General features: G+C 37.9%; 1 protein-coding gene across 2 annotated transcripts in view; it reads left to right on the top strand.

Moving 5' to 3' along the window:
* VAV3 (vav guanine nucleotide exchange factor 3) overlaps window positions 1–20,104 on the top strand; it is a 145,750-nt gene that overhangs the window by 38,091 nt on the left and 87,555 nt on the right. For both annotated transcript variants that reach the window (XM_072343297.1, XM_072343296.1), the window contains exons 3-4: window positions 18,552–18,610; window positions 19,345–19,410. In XM_072343297.1, the coding sequence (XP_072199398.1) occupies window positions 18,552–18,610; window positions 19,345–19,410 (125 nt within the window). The remainder of the gene's footprint in view (window positions 1–18,551; window positions 18,611–19,344; window positions 19,411–20,104) is intronic.

Raw genomic sequence — 20,104 nt, 5'->3', positions numbered from 1 at the left:
ATGTTGAGACTTTATGGAAGACACACACTGGTATATATTGAGCTGATGCTTAAAGCTGTGTTGTAAGGAGGGCCATTCCCTCCAGTTGTTGGACAGGGGTGCGAAATGCCTGATCCCTGAGGTGTCTAGCAGGGGATGGGGTCTCAGCATGCAGGGGGAGCAGGGCTCGGGCTGGGAGGGATCCCTGCTGGAGAAAGCAGAGAGAAAAGGGCAACTACTTTCTCCAGTACTGATTTTTTTGCACTTACTAAGTCTTTTCTCACCTTGTGTATCGCTTGACATTGTTCCTTTGTGGACCAAGCAAATTCAACTCAGCCAATAGAGATTTGGGTAATGTCCCAAGAATAAGTGTCACTGTTCTTTGTTGCTTGTGCCTCAGCAGCTGGGAAAGGATTTCTCCAGGGTTCCTTGAGGTGCAGTGTGGTTGTGTCCCCTGTGGCTGATGTACTGAGTGCACCCTTGGTGCTGCTCTGATGCTAGGTAAAGCTATGGGTAGGTGTAATAGCTGACAACTCTCACATCATAACTCTTGGAGATTAGTTGAGTAAATCATGGCACTGGGAAAAGGAATAATAGCAAGCTTGTGGCAGTCACAGTCAGAAGAATTGGCTGTATTTACTGTCTAAATAGTGTTGCTATCAAGGACCTGATAAAAGGTTGTAGCTTGAATTGTGTAGTGATCTTTTCAATGAATTCTTGCTTGCAAAAGCTTTTTCTTCAAAAGAAGTGGAATAAGGAGTTAAGCAAACTTGTTTAATATGTGAATATCTTATCCTTAAGTTTTCCTTCAAATTTGTTTTCTTGGAAAAGTACTAAGAAATTTTATGGCTGCTGGGACCAAATGGCCAGCCTTGCAAAGGAAGAGCTGTACATGTTCTGCTTGAGGGCATTTTCCTGCATTTAAGATATTTGACTGTTGTGGCTTCTTGTGATTTTTAAATAATCACTTGATCACCACTAGTTTATTCTAACAGTCCAGTCCAGTGTACACAAATACCTTTTGAGACTAAAGCACTTTAATACTTGTTCTGGTACACTGAAGACTGTTGTGTGAGATGATTCTATTTTTGTTGTGGTTTTTTTTTTTTTTTTTTTTTTTTCTTGGGGAAGAGCTCCATTAGATTCCATTAGAATCCTTCATGCTACCTGAAAATAGCTTACGCAGCTTGAGCACCCGATTCAATGGATGGACATGGATGGTCTTTTCCATCTGTAGGAAACAGTGAGTCTCAGAGATTAGCTTCATTACAAGTCTGGAAGGATTAGTTTGGTAAAGCTGATGAAAGTTCTTAAACCACCTCATTAGTAATGTTGTCATACCATTTTTGAAGTGTTGATGTCTCTGTATATATGCTAACTTGGATTTGCTATACAAACTGCATGAGAGCTTTTTTCCCTCAATTGCATGTTTTCTGGCAGAATGTTTCAAGCATGATAATTAACAAAAACTTGATTTCACTGGCCAAGTTGGTATAAACTTGCTTTCAACTAATTAGGTTAAATGTCTTATATTTGTTTTATTATTTGTATTAGTATTGTGTTAGTATTTCATTAATATTTTGAATGAATGGATGTAGAGCTAATAATGAGCGTTGTGCTCTGAACTTGGAGTCTTATTTTGCCTTCTGAAAGTTGCTTCATTTTTTGTCACAGTGAAATTCAGGTGTTTTTTGTCTCTGGTGTAACTTAAGTTTTACTGACTTCATTTCCCTCCCCACCCCCCAAGTGTCAGATAAAAGACAAGATGTTAGAAGTTGCCGTGATATTTGGGATTAGATGATATCACCCAAAACTTAGTGAAAGACCTCAAATTCAAAACACATACCATGCATTTTGATGAGATAAATATTGCATAATATTTCACATTTACATTTTGTTTTTTTTATAGAGATTTGCCACCCACCTGTGGGCGGCATAAATTCAGAATCTGTAGAAGCCACAACCAGACTGATTTTAATGCATACAAAGGCAAGATTTATTAATTAGATTAGCCAGAAGTTCATCAGTGCAAGCATACTGATGCTGGTGCCAAATTAGTGGGAGTGCATGAGAACCTTTCTATTCAAATCGCAGAACATCTGTGGATTTCTTTATGCCTTTTTCAGCTGTGGAAGTGTTTCTTTCTTCAGAGAAGTCTACCTGTGCCTGTAGGAATTTATTAAACACTAGAAAAAGGTGCCACTTAAAAACTTGATATGAGCAAAGCAGTAATTGTACCCTCGTGTCCCCACTGTTGTGTTGGTTCAGAACTATGGGATGTGAATAGGAGAATCTGTTTTGATACTCTTCTTTTTATAGCTTCGTGGTAGGTTAGTTAGGATGAGTTGGTTTTGAAGTCCTGCAGGCTGTTTTACCTGTCCATACTCAAGTGAGAAGGAGGAGAGATGAGGGATAGATAAAGGCGAGGGCAGAGGAATACAGAAAGCCTTTGCTGAGGACTCACCTCTGAGATCAGCAAAGCCTCCCATTTCCTTTCATGCCTGGCTCTTGGCACTGTCTCATTCTGTCCTTGCTCCAGCCTTATCCATAATGAGCTCAGCCTGCGTCACTGTTTCTACTTTATGCTCTCATCACGTAATTTGTTTTCCCTTTTTAGTTACTGTTAGCTCTTCATCACTGCCATGTCTCCTTCACTGCTTCATGCTTAGCCCCTCTCATCTCTTTGCTTTGAAGGCTGCTGTATGTCCTTCCCTCTCAAGTGTTTTTTGGGCCTCCTCTGTTTCTGCATTTCAGGTTAGTTTCCCCAGTCTTGTTTTGTCTTACTTTTGACCAGGAGACTGGTCCTGTTATTCTTGTGCTTATTTAAATATTCCTTCAGAATTTTCTGCCTACCTGATAAGTACTCGCTACATGCAAGAGAAAAATTAGAACTAGTTTGGAAGTCCTGCACTTCAGCTTCCTCTCTTCTTGTACATGTTAGAATTTGAATATCATGCTGTCTTTTATTGTTTCAGTCATATAAGAAGGAATTTTGAAGTGTGGTTTTGTTTGCTTCCTCTTGCATCTGATTGAGAATATATTTTATATGTTGAATGGCACAGGAAAAAAAGGGCATCAGTCTGTGTTGTCTGGCACTAGCAAACATCTGAAAAGGAAAGAATTATTAGCACTGATGGTTTGATAAAATTTTATTTCCTTTGTCTCAAATGGAGGAAAAAAACAACCAAACTCAAAGTAGCAGAGAAGTAACTTAAATGTTTGAGGCCAAGAAATTGTTCAATAAGATAATAGTACAAATTTAAAATTCTCATGCAGTAAAATATTCTTTAGTTTAGTAGAACTGGTTCAAAAAATGTCTCAATTCTGAGCTATAGATTTTTATCACATGTGTTTTGTATTTATTTATTTTTCTTTTTTAGATAAGTTGACATTAAGTACAAGTTTGGTAGGGTGGTAAAGGGACCTAGAGGAGGCCATTTGTGTACCACTGTCTGTAACACATACTGGTCGGTGCTTGGATTTGAGTACTTCTGTGACCTCTCAACAGTTTAGAAACTTGGAACTGAACCAAATGTACTTTTCTTGAGATTCTGAGTTCACTTATCAAATTCCATGGTAAAATTCAGTTTAAAACTGATTTAGAGAATATTGTATCAGAGAGGATAATAAAGCTATTTATTTCTACTCAAGTACGTACTTAAAATGAGTTTGAATACAGAAAGCAGGGCTTGGGTCACAGAAGATATGGCAATAAGAAGTACCTGAGTATTGGAGCTACTTAGAAGCCCAGATGAGGAATTCCTGAAGCTGCTCAAGTTCTTTCCAGAGAAAATGCTGCTCAGAAATAGCAATTCTTCATCCAGGCACAGCTTTGGGCTGAAGGGTGGGAGCTGGAGTATGCTTTAAGCTGGTCAGGCCTTCATTGTATGGTGCTACATGTGTGTGTGTTGGCAGATTCAGGTAGTGCTGGTGGTCTGAGGTGTGCGTGGGTGTATGAAGGGAAAAAGGCTTGTAATGGGGGTGGGGAAGAAAAGGGATTCAGAATATATCTGAAAGTTAGTGATGTACTGCCTTCTGCAAATATGAAACTTAAGTGGCATGAAGTCCTGCTACAGGGCTGCTGTGGTGGTGCAGGTCATTTGAATTCAGGCATTGCAAGCAGAAGGTTGCAGCTGAGCTGCTCAGCCATGACGTTATGGAGCACAAAGGGCCCGAGCTCTTCTCAATCATGCTGCACTGAATTTGCTCTGCCCAGCAGCTCCTGCCCACACGGGCTGCCAGTTTGTGTGCGGTTCTTTCTGCTGCTCTTCTCAGGAAAGTGCTGGGACAGTGCAGGGAGACTGGAGGTGGATGTGAGGGTGTTATTGAATGTGTGTGCCTGCAGCGATGGACTAGTGTCTGCTTAGTGCATGGTGTACTTAAGCTTATGATAATTTTTTGTGTAGAAGCTGATTTGGTTAACTTTTAAGTGGATGCTGGTGCCCTGATTTCTCTTTTATAATTGAAGCACCTGTGTCATATAGCCAGATGCTGGGAGTCTCCAACTCTTACTGCTGAGGTGGTTGGAAAAAGATTGAGGCAGGCCAGCTGGGAATAGTTTGGTTGTTTCTGGTTATGGCTAAGAGAGGAGGTGTATCCTATTTAGGGAAGCGAGTAAGAGTTAGTAAGCTTTCTTTCTCCTTAAATGTATTTTTCTTACGGTCATGAAAGGTGCTTTATCTCATTGCTTGGACAAAGCAATATAAAACAGTTACTCATTTTCTGAGTGGTTTCCTTGAAATGGTATGTGATGATGAATTCTGGAGCTGATGTAGAGGAAGCAGGTATTCCCACAGACAGGAGAGATGAGCTTTCACAGTGTTTCAATAATGTAAACTTGTGTAAGTTGATCTACTTTCTGTGCTAAATAAGATGATTGGTTTTGAAATGCTTTCCCTAAAGTAAAGGAAAAAAAAAAACAAAACACCCACCTTATCAATGATAGATAGCAAATAGATGAAGCTATTCAGCTTACTAGACTAATATTAGGTCTTGCTCTGCTATTTGCATGCATGTTGAAAACAACTTGACACAGTCTGTTTGGCTGTTCCAATAGATGTTATCAAGCTATCTTGTTTTTCTTCCTGATGCATTTTTGCAAGTGCAGACCTCTGGCTATACAGGGAAGTTTGTTTTGTAACGGTAGGTAGGATGTTAGAAGCTAAGTCAGCATTTTCCAAGTGTTGTGAGTTGGTACAGTTGTATCAGAGCTGCTTGGCTGGTAGAAAAGGATTGGTCTGACAGTGTGCTTCAGTCCTCATGATGGCTTTAAATTGATCCATGTTAGCTGACTTGGCAGAAGAAATGCTTACAGCAGAAATCTTACTGTGAAGCTTCTTATAGCCTAAGGAGCCTTGAACTGGGCAGTGAGTCCCTTCAGCAGCCCTTCTTTCTCTTGCCTGCTTTGTGTGTCAGCTTTACTAGTTGAAGGTTGCCCTGAGAAGTCTCACTGGGACTGCCGCAGGCAGTGAGAAATGTGAGCCTCCTGGCAATCAAAATCCACTGATAGATTGCACTTAAGTTGCAGTAGCCTGGCCTGTTACATGTGTAATACTGAATGCTGTCTGAGAAGTAGCTTCAGTTACAGCAAGAAAGAAACAATGTTAATACAGATGACAAAGATTTGTGGGATAAGCTTGTCTGATGATATTTTTGTTCCTTTTATTTTTGGGAATAAACTACTGTTCAGGGAACTATGACTTTTTGTTTGCTGTTTATTTCAGTTGCTTTTTAGATTTGGTTTCAGTTTTCTTATGCTGATTTCTAATTTTTGAGATTAGATTTGTCATTTCAAACCCCACCAGAAGTTGATAGCATCGCTTGCTCTAAACTGAGATTTCTCCCTTTCGTCCTTTGCTTTACCCTCCCTCCTTCAACCTTCTTTCTTGCCTCTTTCTGTTGTTGAAATCTCTTATCTTTTCCAGACCGTAGCTCTCTCCAAACCCTTTGATTTCACTGCTGAGGATTACTTTTCACATCTGCCTCAGTTCAATATTGCTGTGTTTCACTGTTTGATAATATCTCATCCTTGAAGCTATTATTTTTTGGTATGAATGCAGCAAGAGAATTTCTTTGCCATTGGAAGTAGCTACGAGCATTATAATTAGTGCTTGCCAAGTAAAAACGGAATACATTGAAGGACGCAATTTTAGAAGGCATGTTTAGATCAACATGGGATAAAACTACAAGCACTAGTACTTATCAGCTTTCTGGAAGTCTTGATAGTGACTGTATTTCAGTCACTTTCTTTAACATCCACAGGCCAGCATAAACTTTCACTGATTTTTCTTTCAGATTTTCAATTTGATGTAAAAAAAACCCAAAAACTGAGAAGGGAGAAGCATAACTTAATTGAAATTGCTACTGGACACGGAGTGTAACTTGAAAATGTTGACTTTCAACTTGTGCTTGTAGTTAAGTCTGTGAATTTTGTTGATGACATGAAGCAAAATTTAAGTAATTGAATTATTTTTTTCCTGAGCAGATGACCCATGAAAATCTTTTTATTTTATTTTTTATTTTATTTTTTATTTTATTTTTTATTTTATTTTTTATTTTATTTTTTATTTTATTTTTTATTTTATTTTTTTATTTTTTATTTTTTATTTTTTATTTTTTATTTTTTATTTTTTATTTTTTATTTTTTATTTTTTATTTTTTATTTTTTATTTTTTATTTTTTATTTTTTATTTTTTATTTTTTATTTTTTATTTTTTATTTTTTATTTTTTATTTTTTTATTTTAGATTTTTTTTCCTGCCAACATTGCCTCTTAATAAGACTTTTGTACCTATGACAGTGCTACTAGTAGAGTATTACTGGTATCATGCAAGTTTTCTTTCATACTGTATGTTAGTCAATCAAGAGCAGGGTGCTTACGCAAGCTTGTTTGATTGCCATGTTTTTCCACTTATACTGCACAGGAACGACTTTGTGCATCGACCACAGAAAGTATAGTAGCCTTATGTCCATAAAGCATTCTGTTGGCTCTTCCTGTCTAAAACACTGAACAGTTTCAGAATTACTCGTGCTGTGTTATCTGGGTTCATCTGGTGGCCCTGCAGTTAATTTTGCTTTCGGTCACTCTTAGACTTTTCTGCTGAGAGACTACAGTGGGACTCTGGATATAGTGTTTGGTGTGGACAGTTTGTGTTGGACTGAAATGCCTGATTCATATCAAATATTTCACTGAACTCTTAGGCGCTTAATGCAGGACTGAAATTGACCTTAGATAAAATTTTATACCCTATTCTAAATCCATGTTGTGTTCAAACCTGTTCCCTTTCATGTAACTGTAGGGCAGAAACAAGAGGTCAAAGAGCACAGGATAAATGGACAGGGACAGAAATCTCCTAAATCAGGAGTGTTACTGAAATCTTGAGATGAATCTTAACATTAAATAAAACTACTTGTTAATTTAATGGTAGGTATCTGAAGAAAAAAACTACTTGTTAATTTAATGGTAGGTATCTGAAGAAAAATTCCTTATCTGGAAGATGTCAAATATATGAAGAACCTCATTATAATATTGTAAGGAAATGTGATTTCTGTCTGCAGTTTAACTGGTGCTGCAGTCAATAGACTAGAATCAGAGATGGTGATGGCTCTTGTGTGTTCTAACACTGGTGCATTAAATAATGCATTCCTCCAAATCATATTCAGACTTTCTTCCTTTATTCCTGTGCCTGGAGCCTCACAGCTTTGATGGAATTGTATTAGAGCATCCAGGAACAATGCTGCACCCCCTCGCTGTGTGAAAATGATAGGAAGACTTAAAGCAAGTATTGCTTTCCTTAGTCATAGATAGCATCATTTCCTAGTGTTGTACTCAAGTTATTCTAGTTTGCATGAGGATAGTCAGGGTTATGGAGTTGTTATGGAATCTTGTTTTGACAGGTGAGTGATTTGGGCACAAAGCTTAATGTGATATTCTCTTTGGTACAGAGATGAGAAGTTTTTCTTCTTTTGCTGTTATTATTGTGTTCAAATATTTTTCTTTTGCTTTATAATCACAAACTTTTGTGTTTTACAATTTTAATAGGTGACTGGATTGGGAAAGAACATTGACCCAAATAGGCATGTGTGGAAGATGAAATAATGTACTTCTCTTAGAGATCCTCTTTGTCTGTTCTTTCTATTTTCTAACTGATCTTCTAACTGACAGTAAGCTCTCCAATATCTGTCCGACTTAATTTTGGTGTAGGCAGCATAAGGATGCTGTCATTGTGAAGGGTGTGATGTCAGTCAGAGACTGACTGGCACAGAGGTTGTATTTTGTGGGTTGTCAGCATTACATGCAAATTATTGTTAATCTTTTTTAATGAAAAAAGAAAAAACAACCACAGAGGAATCCTTCTTTGCCTCGGTTGTGCAGTTCTGTGTTGGTAATGTGTTTGTTTGAGGTGAAAGTTCTATCTATTTGTAGGTAATATTCAAGTTCGCAAGCTGCTGTGTGTTCAAGGGAACAGAACAGTGAATAAAATAATCTGATGAATTTATTTCTCTCCTTTTCTGATTTTTCAGAGTAAGGATCCTGCTAAAGGAGAGTTAAGAACAAACATAATATGAATGTAAACCTTGTTTTTTGTTCTCTTTTAGTGCAGTAAGTGTAGTTTTGCTTGTCATCTAAACAAACAGATAATGAGAGATAGAAGCAAACCATAGCACTTCTCAGGCTTCTATAAAGGGAGTTGATAGTTTTGCCATTCCAATGGCAGGATGTCTTCTCAGGTATTTTTTGTTGTCCAGGTTCAGAGACAACAATTTGAAGTGAGAGTGGTGGAAGGTGGAAGTTGTGAGTTATGCTGACTTGTTTATTTTTCTGTAGTGAAGAGGGCAGGTGCAATGCTTTTTCTATGGACTGATTCATTCCCTTATCGCTTCTGGTTGAGAAGAGATCTTCAGAACATGAGATTTGAAGATAACCACTGGCTTTTGTAAGTTACAATGAAATCTGTGTGCATCAGAGAGCAGTTTACTCGCTTTGCACTGCTCTCTGTAGCAGGGGAATTTTTTTTCTTGTTCAGATTAAGAAGACAGAAAATTTATTTTTACCCCAATAACTGTTGTGTACCGGAGTAAATTCAAGTGGGACTTACTACCATTCAGCAGCCTCAGTTGAATTTGTGGTTGAAGTGAATTCAGAAAAGGGAGAACTGTGCAGTGCAAGGTTTGCTTAAGACAGGAAGAGAAAAGTCTTCCTCTGCTTTTAACAGAAGAGAGGAAGAAATTGCAGTCTCCTCTTAACACCCTTCTTATTGATATCAAGGTTGACAAGGAATTGGTTTAAATATAAATGTGAAATAATACGGTGGGAGTGCAGAAACCACATACCACTTAAACTCTAGGATGCATACCTAAAGCGGTATTTGCTTAAGGCGCAATCAATAATGAATGCGAAAGCGCTTGTTTCTTTCTCTGACATGTTTGTGCTAATATGGATCATCCAAGGTCAAGCACAGCCAAAATGTGAACAAAGTGTACAAACACCTTAGCTGGCATTTGCAATTTAGAGTATTTGCTTGTTTTCAAAAAAGAAAAGATAGTCTTTTGAAGTTTATTAAAGGACAATGGCAAAATAAATGTTCTGAAAGATGAAAAGCATTAATTGATGCCCATTTATTTATTTTTTCCATGTGGTACTAACTGAACACCTTGGAAAATCCTGCTGTTAGTCATTAAGGATTAAAAATGGGTGCTTGTATTCAAGAAGAGATTTGGACTTTATTAAAAGTTGCTATTTGAAGTACAGGAGAAATTGACATTGTCTGCAATTGTTTAGTGTTATGGCCCTTATAAAATAAGGTAAATATTGTGGTATTGTCAATAAGAGTGTTTAAAAGTCATAAAGAGAGCATTTGAACAAATTGTAAATACCGTTTGAAAACACAAAGATTACGAGTTAACTTCATAAAGACTTTTGTGAAGGGAACTGCAACAATTCAACTGCAGGTATATTTTGCAGACTTGACCTGACCATATACTTTCTAAATCACAACATGAAAAATAATAAATAAAATTAACTAATTCCCAACTTATTCTGCAGTTTTTACATGGGCAGTGTGCTTGAAGGCAGTCTGCACGTGCATTTTACCAGCTGCAGCATTTAAGTGCTCAGTTCATGTTCAAGTAGTGCTTGGAGTGAGGCAGTCGTTCTTGAAGCAACATCACCTTAGCAAGAAAAAACAAAAAGGCAACCCAAACCCCTTCAGGCACGGTGAGGCTTGAAGGTATTCATAGAACCAAAACCACAAGCTGCAGGCAGGAAGCAGCTGCTGAAGCTCCCTGCCCCCCCCTTGCTTTCTTTGGTTAGTATCTCGGTCTTCTGGACAAAGCAAACCTAACGTTAGCTGGGATATGCTGCTTGTGCAGTTTGGTTTTTCTCACTTCCTTTTAAGAGCAGAACAGTCTTGGGAAACTTTCATGCTTTTGGGCCAGGATCTCTAGCTTTGTCATAGGTTGAAATTGAAAAATGAGATTTTAGGCACGATTTTTGTATAATAGCTATAGATTTGTGTGCATAATTGGATACTGGTCGTTAAGGACTTGTTCGTTATATTCCTAATAGTGAGACTGTCTGTTATGAATTCCTGGAGAGCGTTCAGTTTTGTTTCTCCTTTTGTTTTATCCTAAGCCATGTTCAGGAGCTGTGTGTGCAGCCCTGGGCCCACTGTTCCCACTGAGGAGCTGGAGTGATCTGAGCTGTTTCATCCCTTTTGCAGGGAGCAATACTCAAAATGTTCAGTGAGCTGAAGGGGTGGGAGATGGGCTTAGTAAGCCTGGGTTCCAGCCTGCCCTTTGATATTGCTTGAAAGCTACATTTATACTTAATTTAAAACACCAGTCCTAGAGAAAACCGCTGTAGGTACCTCATATCTATAATTTAAGAATATGACATCAAATATTGCTTAGTGTAACTTAGAGCTCTTCTGAGATACTGTAGCAGGGAATTAAATACCTCTGTCTATGGTGTGACAAGATGTAAATGTATGTAAATATGCCCAGCCCTGACCTGCCCTTTTGGGTATCAGATTTTCTGTCCTTGCATCTTCCAGAGTGTTTTCTAAAAATGACCTCTCGGGTTCTGCTTGCCTTCCTCGTGCCAAGCCACCTGCCTCCCCTCTCCTTTTCACAAGGCTTTGGAGAAAATGTTGTATCATCTATAGCTGTTGACACTCCAGTGTTTTTCAGGGCTCACTAAGTTTGCAAGTCTGTACTTTGCCTCCCTGTCTTTGTAGATAAGCAATACCTGGGAGGGTTTTTTTTTCTTTTTTGTCTTGGCTGTTTCTTTTTTTTCTGTCGAGAGAGAATTTCCTGTTACTTGCTAATCTGTGTACATGTTGGAGACATACTTGAAGAAAAAGGATGAAGGATGAGCCTTCCCCAAGGCAATGCACACATGGTACCTATCTTCTGCCTGGGAGGGTAGGAGAAAACGTGCATGCCCCCATATCCATGTCAAAGCCACCAGATGTTCCCCCAACCAGCACAGCAGCACAATGGAGGTCTCTTTTTGCAGCTGGGAGCTGGGGGTGTTTTCAGAGGAAACATGCATGGCTGCCAAGAACAGCTTTTACAGCACTTGCTTTACCTTTGCTCCCTCTCTACATAAGCACTTGACACCTGGTTTCAGACTGTTTTTCAGAGCTGCTGGTGGGCTCCTGTCAGTCACAAAAACTTGGCTCGGGGTTGTAAATTTCTTTGCTGTGATTCACTGGGATACTTTGGCTATTTACTACTTGTAATGCCACTGATAAGATGAGAAGGGAAAAGAGGATAATGTATTCCTCTGGTATATTTCTGGAGAATGTAGTTAAGGGGAAATGAAAATTTGACATGGGCAACGAGAGACGCTCAAACTGGAGATGATACCAGTGAGGAAACAGTGCCTTGGAGCTGGTGATCATTCCTGTAGGAATTAATGACTTCAATGTACTTTTCTGCTGTACGCTTGGAGATTGTATATTGTAATTTCAGCGAGATGGAAATTAGTGCTATGTGAAGTTTTGTTTAATCAAAACGGGACATTTCTACATTCCTGTATGCTGAAGGTCTGGAGACTGTGGTGTTTCTAATGAGGTGCTGGTGAGAGTGCCGAGGCTGTAAATTTTTTCCCCATGTTTGTCTGTATGACTTGAGCATTTCATTGTATGCCATGGAAGTATTTAGTAGAGGCATATTTGCAAAGCTGGGAGTTAAAACTAGCCTTTTGTTTTTAATGGCCTGTTAGAGGTGTGAAACTAGGTTTACTTTTAGGCCATACGCTTTCATTTTTTCTGCCTTTTGGATTACCCCTCATTTCTTTTTCTACTTCCCTAGAGGCTTGTGCTTTGATTAAGACTAAGCTGAACTAGCAGAGAATACTAACACAATGCCAGAGCAAATCAGATGGAGAGAAAATGTTCGAATTTACTTACTGATGCATGTAATATACCTAAGGCTTCTAAGAAACATATCATGCCACGTAATCACCCTGGAATTGTCTGGCCAAGTGTCTTTGTGTTTTAAACATTTAAGTTTAAATGTTAATGTAACAGTTCTTGGAGGTCTTTTGGTCTTAAAGCTGATCATGCGTTCATATAACAACTTGCATTGCAAGGGACCTTAAATATCATCTAGTTCTAACTTCCCTGCCATGGGCAGGGCTGCCAACCACTTAATTAGGCACTAGATCAGGTTGCTTACTGCCCCATCCAACCTGGCCTTGAAAAATGATGGGTTATAGTAAAATACTAAGAGATGCCCTCCCCCCCCCTTCTGTGCCAAATGAAGTATTGATCTGTGATTGCCCAGGGCCCGGTAAACTGCAGATGCTTTCCTCAGAGTAGCACATGATAAACATTCTTTCATAATGCAAGATATTGAGAACATACTGAAGTGTAGCAGTTTGATCTTATCTCTGAGTGACAGATATGCAAAGTGACATTTTCTTGCTTCATTATCTTATATACCATGGGATGCATAAGTGAAAACAGCTTCATGGAAAAACCTCTTGGTATGAGGATATGAGTGGTAGTACTGGCTTGGAAGCATCCTCAATATGATTCGCTCAGTATTATTCTTGGACCTGTATAAGTATTTTCCAAGTAATTCAGAGTTTGCCTGCCATCCCCTAGGTAGATACACTTTGAACTTGATCTAACTTTTTTGTTTTTCAGAATCTGCCCATAAACTGTGGGAAGTGTGTTAATATTGAAAAGTGCATGCCTAAAGAATATCTTTAATGGTTAACTTTCAGTGGTTCTTTTTTATGCCTCAGAAAGATCCTAATCCATGTTATATTACTGGCTTTATATTGCTCATGTGTTTTGATGGGAAAACAGAAGTTCACATAGACTTACAGATTAGAATGCAGCATCTTTTTTTTCCTATAACCTAATTGAGCAAGTGCCATTATTGTCAATAGGAATTTGAATGTGTTTTAGAGAGACTTTGAACGAAGTGATTCTTGAAGTGACTAAGGGTCAATATGCTGATATTGCATACAAAAGTGAAGGATGTTCAGACTTAGTCAAGCATAGACAGAAAAACATTCTTTCTGAATAACAAACTGCAGGTGGGCTTTCTTCTGAGGAAGCAAATAGCAGTTATGTAGTTTCTCTTGAGTTGACTTTACTGAATTTTAGGCTAGCTTAGGCAACTATGAGGCTGTCTTCAATGCATAGACTTCAGGCTGAGATTTGTTACAATTTGTGAAGTAGTTAATAGCGAATAACTTGATAGAGAGCATGTTAGGTGTGTAGCTATAAATTTCAGAAGTTTTCTTATACAGAATGAAATGGAGACTTAACTGAGCCAAAGAGATGATTAACTCTCTGAAGGATTCATTTTCCTGTATAACTGATGTTTTTTAAATCCATCCCCAGAATGTGATGTAGTAAAGTCCTGTTTGTGAAGAAACCAATGCGTGTTTCAAAATAGCACGTCAAAAAGTAGGCTGGGGGAAATATTTTTCACTGGTAAATATAACTGCTTTATTTTTGTTTGTATCTATTGGCTAAATTAATTTTCTTCAAGGGAAAGAAGAGAGCTGACTTTCCAACAAAATGTAGCACTCGGGTACTAAACTGGATACCCAGATTTTGAGGACAAGTCTTGAAATAGAATATAGTTACAAACTCTGTGACTTTGGCTGTATTAGAAAAACACACTCTTGTTCAAGTGCGTACATAGAAACTGAACTGCTTTCTTTTAGCTTGTGTGTATTTTAAGTTTTACTGGTATCAATTCTGAAATGATTGCCATCAACACTTGTAGATGACTTAATATTTTCAGTTTAGCTAAACATCGTAAATGTAAACATAGGCCTAATCCTGAAGGCAGCTGTGAGCAGCAAGGAGATGTCTGTTAGGGAAAACAGTGGGCCACAATTATATATATTTTTATTTACTGTAAAAGAGGAAAAGTACTTCTAAAATTCATTTTGTCTGCTTTTGAATTGCAGGATTTGTAAGTTGCTTTTTGAGAAACAAGATAAAGAAGTGACTCCACCAGAGTACTTAGTAAGGATGATTCTAAATTCAGACATCTTGGCTATGGAAAGAAGTAAAATAGTCCCTCTAGTGTACTGCTGTGGTAGGTGTGTGCAGGAATACTTGGGGTGATTGGCTGCAGGAGAGTATGACAGCAGGAAATTACAAAGGAACGTTTCAGCAAGGGATATGAGAGTCCTAACATAATCTGAAGTGCATGACCAACAACGTTAAGTCAAGTGAAACAATAATAAATATCAAGCCAAAAAAATAGTAATCTGCTGTTGGAGTAATTACTGAAGTAAGAAATTAATGGGCTGAGTGAAGCTGTGGCTCTTGTCAGCAGCTCCTGAAACAAGGCTGAGGAGTAGTGTCCCTCACTGGGCTACTGGCCAAGGTACACTTCCTCTTGCAGGGCCCTAATTTTGAATTTCATGCCATGTTTTGCCTAAAATGGCTGCATACTGAGAACCAGGCTCAGATATTCACATGTTTTTGGAGCGTGGCTTTGATGTGACTTCTAAAGAACTGCTTAACCATTGTGTGACAGAGTTAGTCAGTGGGAGGAAGCCACATTGAGCAGGGAGCTGGGAGGAGTTCTTCTTGTGACTGGAAGACTCTTACAAACACCAGTTCCTGGTTCTCTGTAGGGAAGATGTAGAGTTAGTGAGCTTTCAAGCTTCACTAAATGATTTGATGTAGTTGTTGCAAGGTATTTTGTAATATAAAGCCTGCTTTTTAAATGGCGTATGTTGCTAGAACGTAAGTAGCATAAATAGAATTTAACTCATTATCTAATTCTTGGTGCCTATTCTGGGTAGTCCTGGGTGTGCAGAGTTGCTCAGGGACCCTGGGTCTCTTTGAATAGTTGTTTGTTGTGGAGTAGTCTCAGTCAAAGAAACACTGTTGTTCTGGACTTTGTACAAGCAAGAAGTGCTAATTTTGCACTCGAAGCTGGGAAGCACATTAGCGTAGGCAGGAGCATCTGTCTGAATGAATACTGAGGCTTTGCTGTGGAAGAGAACAGAAAAATCATCTAGGGTTAATGGGTAAAACAGGTTAAAGATCCTCTGAGTGCAAGAAAATAAGGAAGAAAAAACCTAAACAAAAAACTATAAAAAAAAAAACAAAAACAAAAAACATCAACATGAAAAGCATGTAATTAGATCTTTTGAACATTGATATGAATGGTACACTGTAATTTTCGATTTCAAAATTGCACTGTATTATAGCTTCCCCACAGCAACTGCATTGGGCTTCAAAGTAGAGCTGCTTAGGAAACTCCTCTCTGTCAGTCTGTTGGAAGTCAGACGTTTTACTGTGGAGAGTTTGCTAATTTGATTAGAATTTGGTAATTTGGTGAAATTCTGATGTTTTTTTCTGATGCCTTAGCCTGTCCATAACCAAGACTTTCCCCACAGACCCAGAAAACCCCAACTGAAAAAGTTCTGCAGTGCGTTACCAACAAAGAACTGCATTTCATGCAGAAACCTTCTTTGCGCCACTTAATGTTGAAGCAAATAAATGTGTAGCATTGACTTAGGCCTAGTGTGTTGACCAGAAGTGACAGGTTCGTATATTTGTTTATGGAAGCTGGCATGTATCCTGATACTTTCTCTTAATTCTTTGGAGAGGGGGGAAATAACCCAACAATACTCCCCCAAAAGCAATAATGACAAAACCCTTTGGTAGAAATCATTGTATTTGTAGTCAGAGAGCTGCTTTAAGTTGTACTACAATAGGAGTGGTCAGTAGGCAAGCATCAAATGGTGTTTTGTAGAAGTTGCAGCTGTTTTCAGTTATGTGTTTTTATCTTAAAAACAGGGGGGCATTAGTCATCTTTTGTTCTTACCTATTTTATTATCACACAGACTAATAGCAGTCTCTGCCCAGTCTGCTTTCTCCTTCCCTGAGGCTTGTGTAGGCACATCATCACCACCTCTTTCTGAGGAGCGCTGTATCTCTGCTGAGGCACAGGCAGTGACTGTGTTGATTGCTGTTGCCTTCTTATCCACTGCTCAGATTTTGTTACAATTCTGTCTGTTAGCTTCCTGGCTTGTTTCTTCTTCATACAGTGCCAAACCTTCTCTGTGTTTTTACAAGAGCAGTGAAAATTACTAGCTGTCTCCTTTCTTTTCTAGTCATAGTTTCTTTTGTATGTGTATTTTCTCAGACGTTTCTTTGGTTTCTTCACCTTTGTGTTTGTTTTTTTTTAAGCAGATTTCACATTGATTTCTCATAAAGTGTATATTCTCGTAATTTCTAAATCTTGCTTTTGTTAGTGTACATATTGTTAGCTGCAATACACACATGGACAATACGTTTTCAGAATGTTTGTTCATTATTTTCCTAAAATTCACACTTTTTGTCCAGTTTGTTTCATGTTATCTTGAAACAAGCCATAGCTAGGTACAAAGAGTAAGCTCTATGGCTATTGGGTTTGATTACACCAGATAAATGAGAATCCCTTTAGGAGGAGGATTTGTGTGGGCCGGTGAAACCTTTTGAAGGTGATTTTTTCTGAGCCAGGAAATAACACATTGAAACAGGAGAAGGATATTTAGTTCACCAGACTTGTCCTCCACTTTTTCAATAATCATTAAACCTCTTTTCCTGTTATTTTGCCAGTCAATATTCACCCATCTGTCAGGACAGGCCACTTTGATAGCTATGGACTGACTTCCTGTGGAGCCTTGTCTTGTATGGTTCAGTGGTCTTTGCCCAATTCTGCACTGAAGTTCTCAGGTTTGCAAAGACAGATGGTTTTGCTATATAAACCACAACTCGCCTGGTTTCAAATAAGAGGACTTTTAAGAGTATGTTTCTTTTTCCTTTCTGACCTTTTGAATCATGTAAAATAATTTTTTATTAACATTTTTAATCACTGTATTTGCAGCTTGCAACATTTTTTGTAGGCTGTATGTGTTGCAGTGCTCCTGTTCTCGGGGAATTAATGCACAGTCATCTTTGATTATGTATACATCACATATATATACTTTTTTTTTTTGGGGGGGGGAGGGGGATCGTTTGTGTACAGCAAAATCAAATGTCCTGTTATGTTAATTTTCCAAACACCTTAACACCTTTTAACTCCATAAACTTGATAATCAGGCTAGTTTTGTGATTAGAACTTCAACAATAAATAATTTTAACTGTGAGCTTAATTCACAAATGCCCCTGGAACATCTGTTGCTATATCTCAATTTTATATATGACTGGTACAAACCTTATGCAGACATTTGACTTGAATTTAATCTGTGTTTTAAGATCTAATGAGCCAACCTGAAATACCTGGGATGCTCAGGGGGCCTTGTCCTACTGAGTGCCATTTTGGCATCTTTTCTCTTGCTAGCAATTGAGACTTGTCTATCTGATAGTGGTCAAAATAAGAGAAACTATTTGTAACATAAAGGACACGCTAGGTAGAGTGTGAGCTGTTCTCTTATTATAGCTGACAGCAAAATGACACTTTGTTTATGACCAGACATCCTTCTCTATCCTCCCTAATGTTCTCCTCTCTTCTGTATAACCTTGAGCACTTATGGGAAGTATTTTCTTAGAATGAGATCTCTCATACTGCTGCAGTCTTCTAAAAATAAACAGAGCTTATGGACTCGAATGTATAGCTTAATTTCCTGTTTAGCTAATAGAAATCTTTCCAAGCGAGTCCTGAAAAGGGCTCTTCCACTTGTCCTCTGGCTCCCTCTTCTGGTCAGCCTCTGGGAACGCTCAAATGAAATGTTTCTGTAGATTTAAAAAAAAGCCAAAAACCTCCAGAACAATGAGGGAGGCTGATACAGTTAATGTACACGTTTAACTTAAAATTACTGCATGATTTGGTTCTAAATCGACTTTTTAAATATATTTTTTTTAGTAGCACTGAAACTTGTAAGAAATACCCCTTTGTTTCTCTGTGTTTCCATCACCGCTGTCAGTACACAAGCACTGAAGATCACATTGTGGGCAACCTGTGGAAGTACACATCACACAGTATTTGGCACAACCAGATTTGGTGTCATCTTGTATCATATGCTGTGATTAGAAAGTAGGATTTTAATGCTTCTATTCTACAACTAATCGCAGTTAATTTCTTTTTCTCCAGGTGATAGAGACACTCTCAAAACTTTCTCGCACTCCTATTGCAATAGGCACAGGAATAAGGTACGTTATTGGCCTAGTAAATGGTATGAATAATGCCTCCTGCATGGTCCTCCTTGGAAATGCTGGTGTGAGGGCCATGCAGGTAGGCATGGTATTTTTTTTTATCAGTGGTTTGCATTATCTGCCAGAAGCAGCAGAAGGCTGTCTTGTAGTTTATTTGGAAATTGATTCTAAAGGGAATTCTCCCTTTCTGGTACATTTTCTGAAGTGCCTGAAGCTGAAACATAGAAGTGAACAAATGAGTAGTTAGTGTTGTACAATGTTTGTGATAATTATAATATAGATCAGTAGTCAGGATTACAATCTATATAAAGAACAGATTTTCTCCCAGTTCTGTTTTCTAGAAGTAAGCAAAACTGCCAAGTTAGTGAGATTCTTGTTGTAAAAAAGAAACAAACAAAACTCAAAAAACCAAACCACCCAACAGGTCAATCAAACTTAACTTTGGGAATTCTAATGGTGGGCTGTGAGAGGAGGTAAAAAATTGCATCCTTTAGCTTTGAAATTCTCCACTTTCTTTGTATGTTTTAATTCAGCTGTCTTGTGTGAATGGGTTTTTATGAAGTATCAAGCTGTATTTAAAACCTAAATATAAATGTTAGTTCTTATTAAGTAAAGAAGGGAGCATAAAACATTTTGACACTGATGAACTGACTGATCTGTATGAAAACTAGAGAAGCCAAACCAAAATGACTTTGCAACTATACAAATTTATAGTATTTTTCTTTCTATAGGCCCTTCCCTACAGAAGAAAGCATTGATGATGAAGATGTCTACAAATGTCTTCCTGATTTGATAGAGTATGTTGTAAACCTTGAGTTAAATGAAAGATTTTGGATTTCAGTTACACGCTATTATTTATATTATGTTATAGAACATGTAATTTTAATTAAAAAGGGGATATTGGTTTTTGCTTTTTTAATTTAGGTCTGCCATGATGGTGACAAGTAATAATTGTCCTTTATAAATTGTAGTTATGTACCTGAGTGGATTGATTCTCATTTTCTTTTCCTTTTCACTCAGAAGAATTTCAGTGTTATTTTCCTATGAGTAAATCCCCAAATGATTAGGAAATCTGAGCAAGTCTTTGTATTATTATGATCAGATTACTTTTATCTTTTAGCTGTTTTGTAGATGTAATCTAAGAAATGTGTGTGCAAGAGGTGTTATGGGCTGTGTACGGTCATAGTGTAAATTAAGCAAAACTCCTACAGGGCTGACTCTAATGAAGGTAAATTACCTGAGGGCAGAGTTGAGCATTGACTTTATGTAGAGCTAATTATATTGGCTATGTAATAGTACCTCTTTTGCATTGTTTTGAATATATATATATATATATATTTTAAATACTTGATTTTAAATAGGAAAGGGCACTTAATCATTTTGGGTAGCTGAAGGTTGCTTATAGCATGGAGGTACAGACTATCAGCTGCTTGCTCCATAGTTTTCACTATATTTTACCTTCAGGTAATTTTTCCTTCAGGTAGAAAGGAA

Source organism: Excalfactoria chinensis, chromosome 8 (assembly GCF_039878825.1).
Source record: "Excalfactoria chinensis isolate bCotChi1 chromosome 8, bCotChi1.hap2, whole genome shotgun sequence".
Classification (NCBI taxonomy): domain Eukaryota; kingdom Metazoa; phylum Chordata; class Aves; order Galliformes; family Phasianidae; genus Excalfactoria; species Excalfactoria chinensis.
This window is presented reverse-complemented; position numbering and strand designations above follow the sequence as displayed.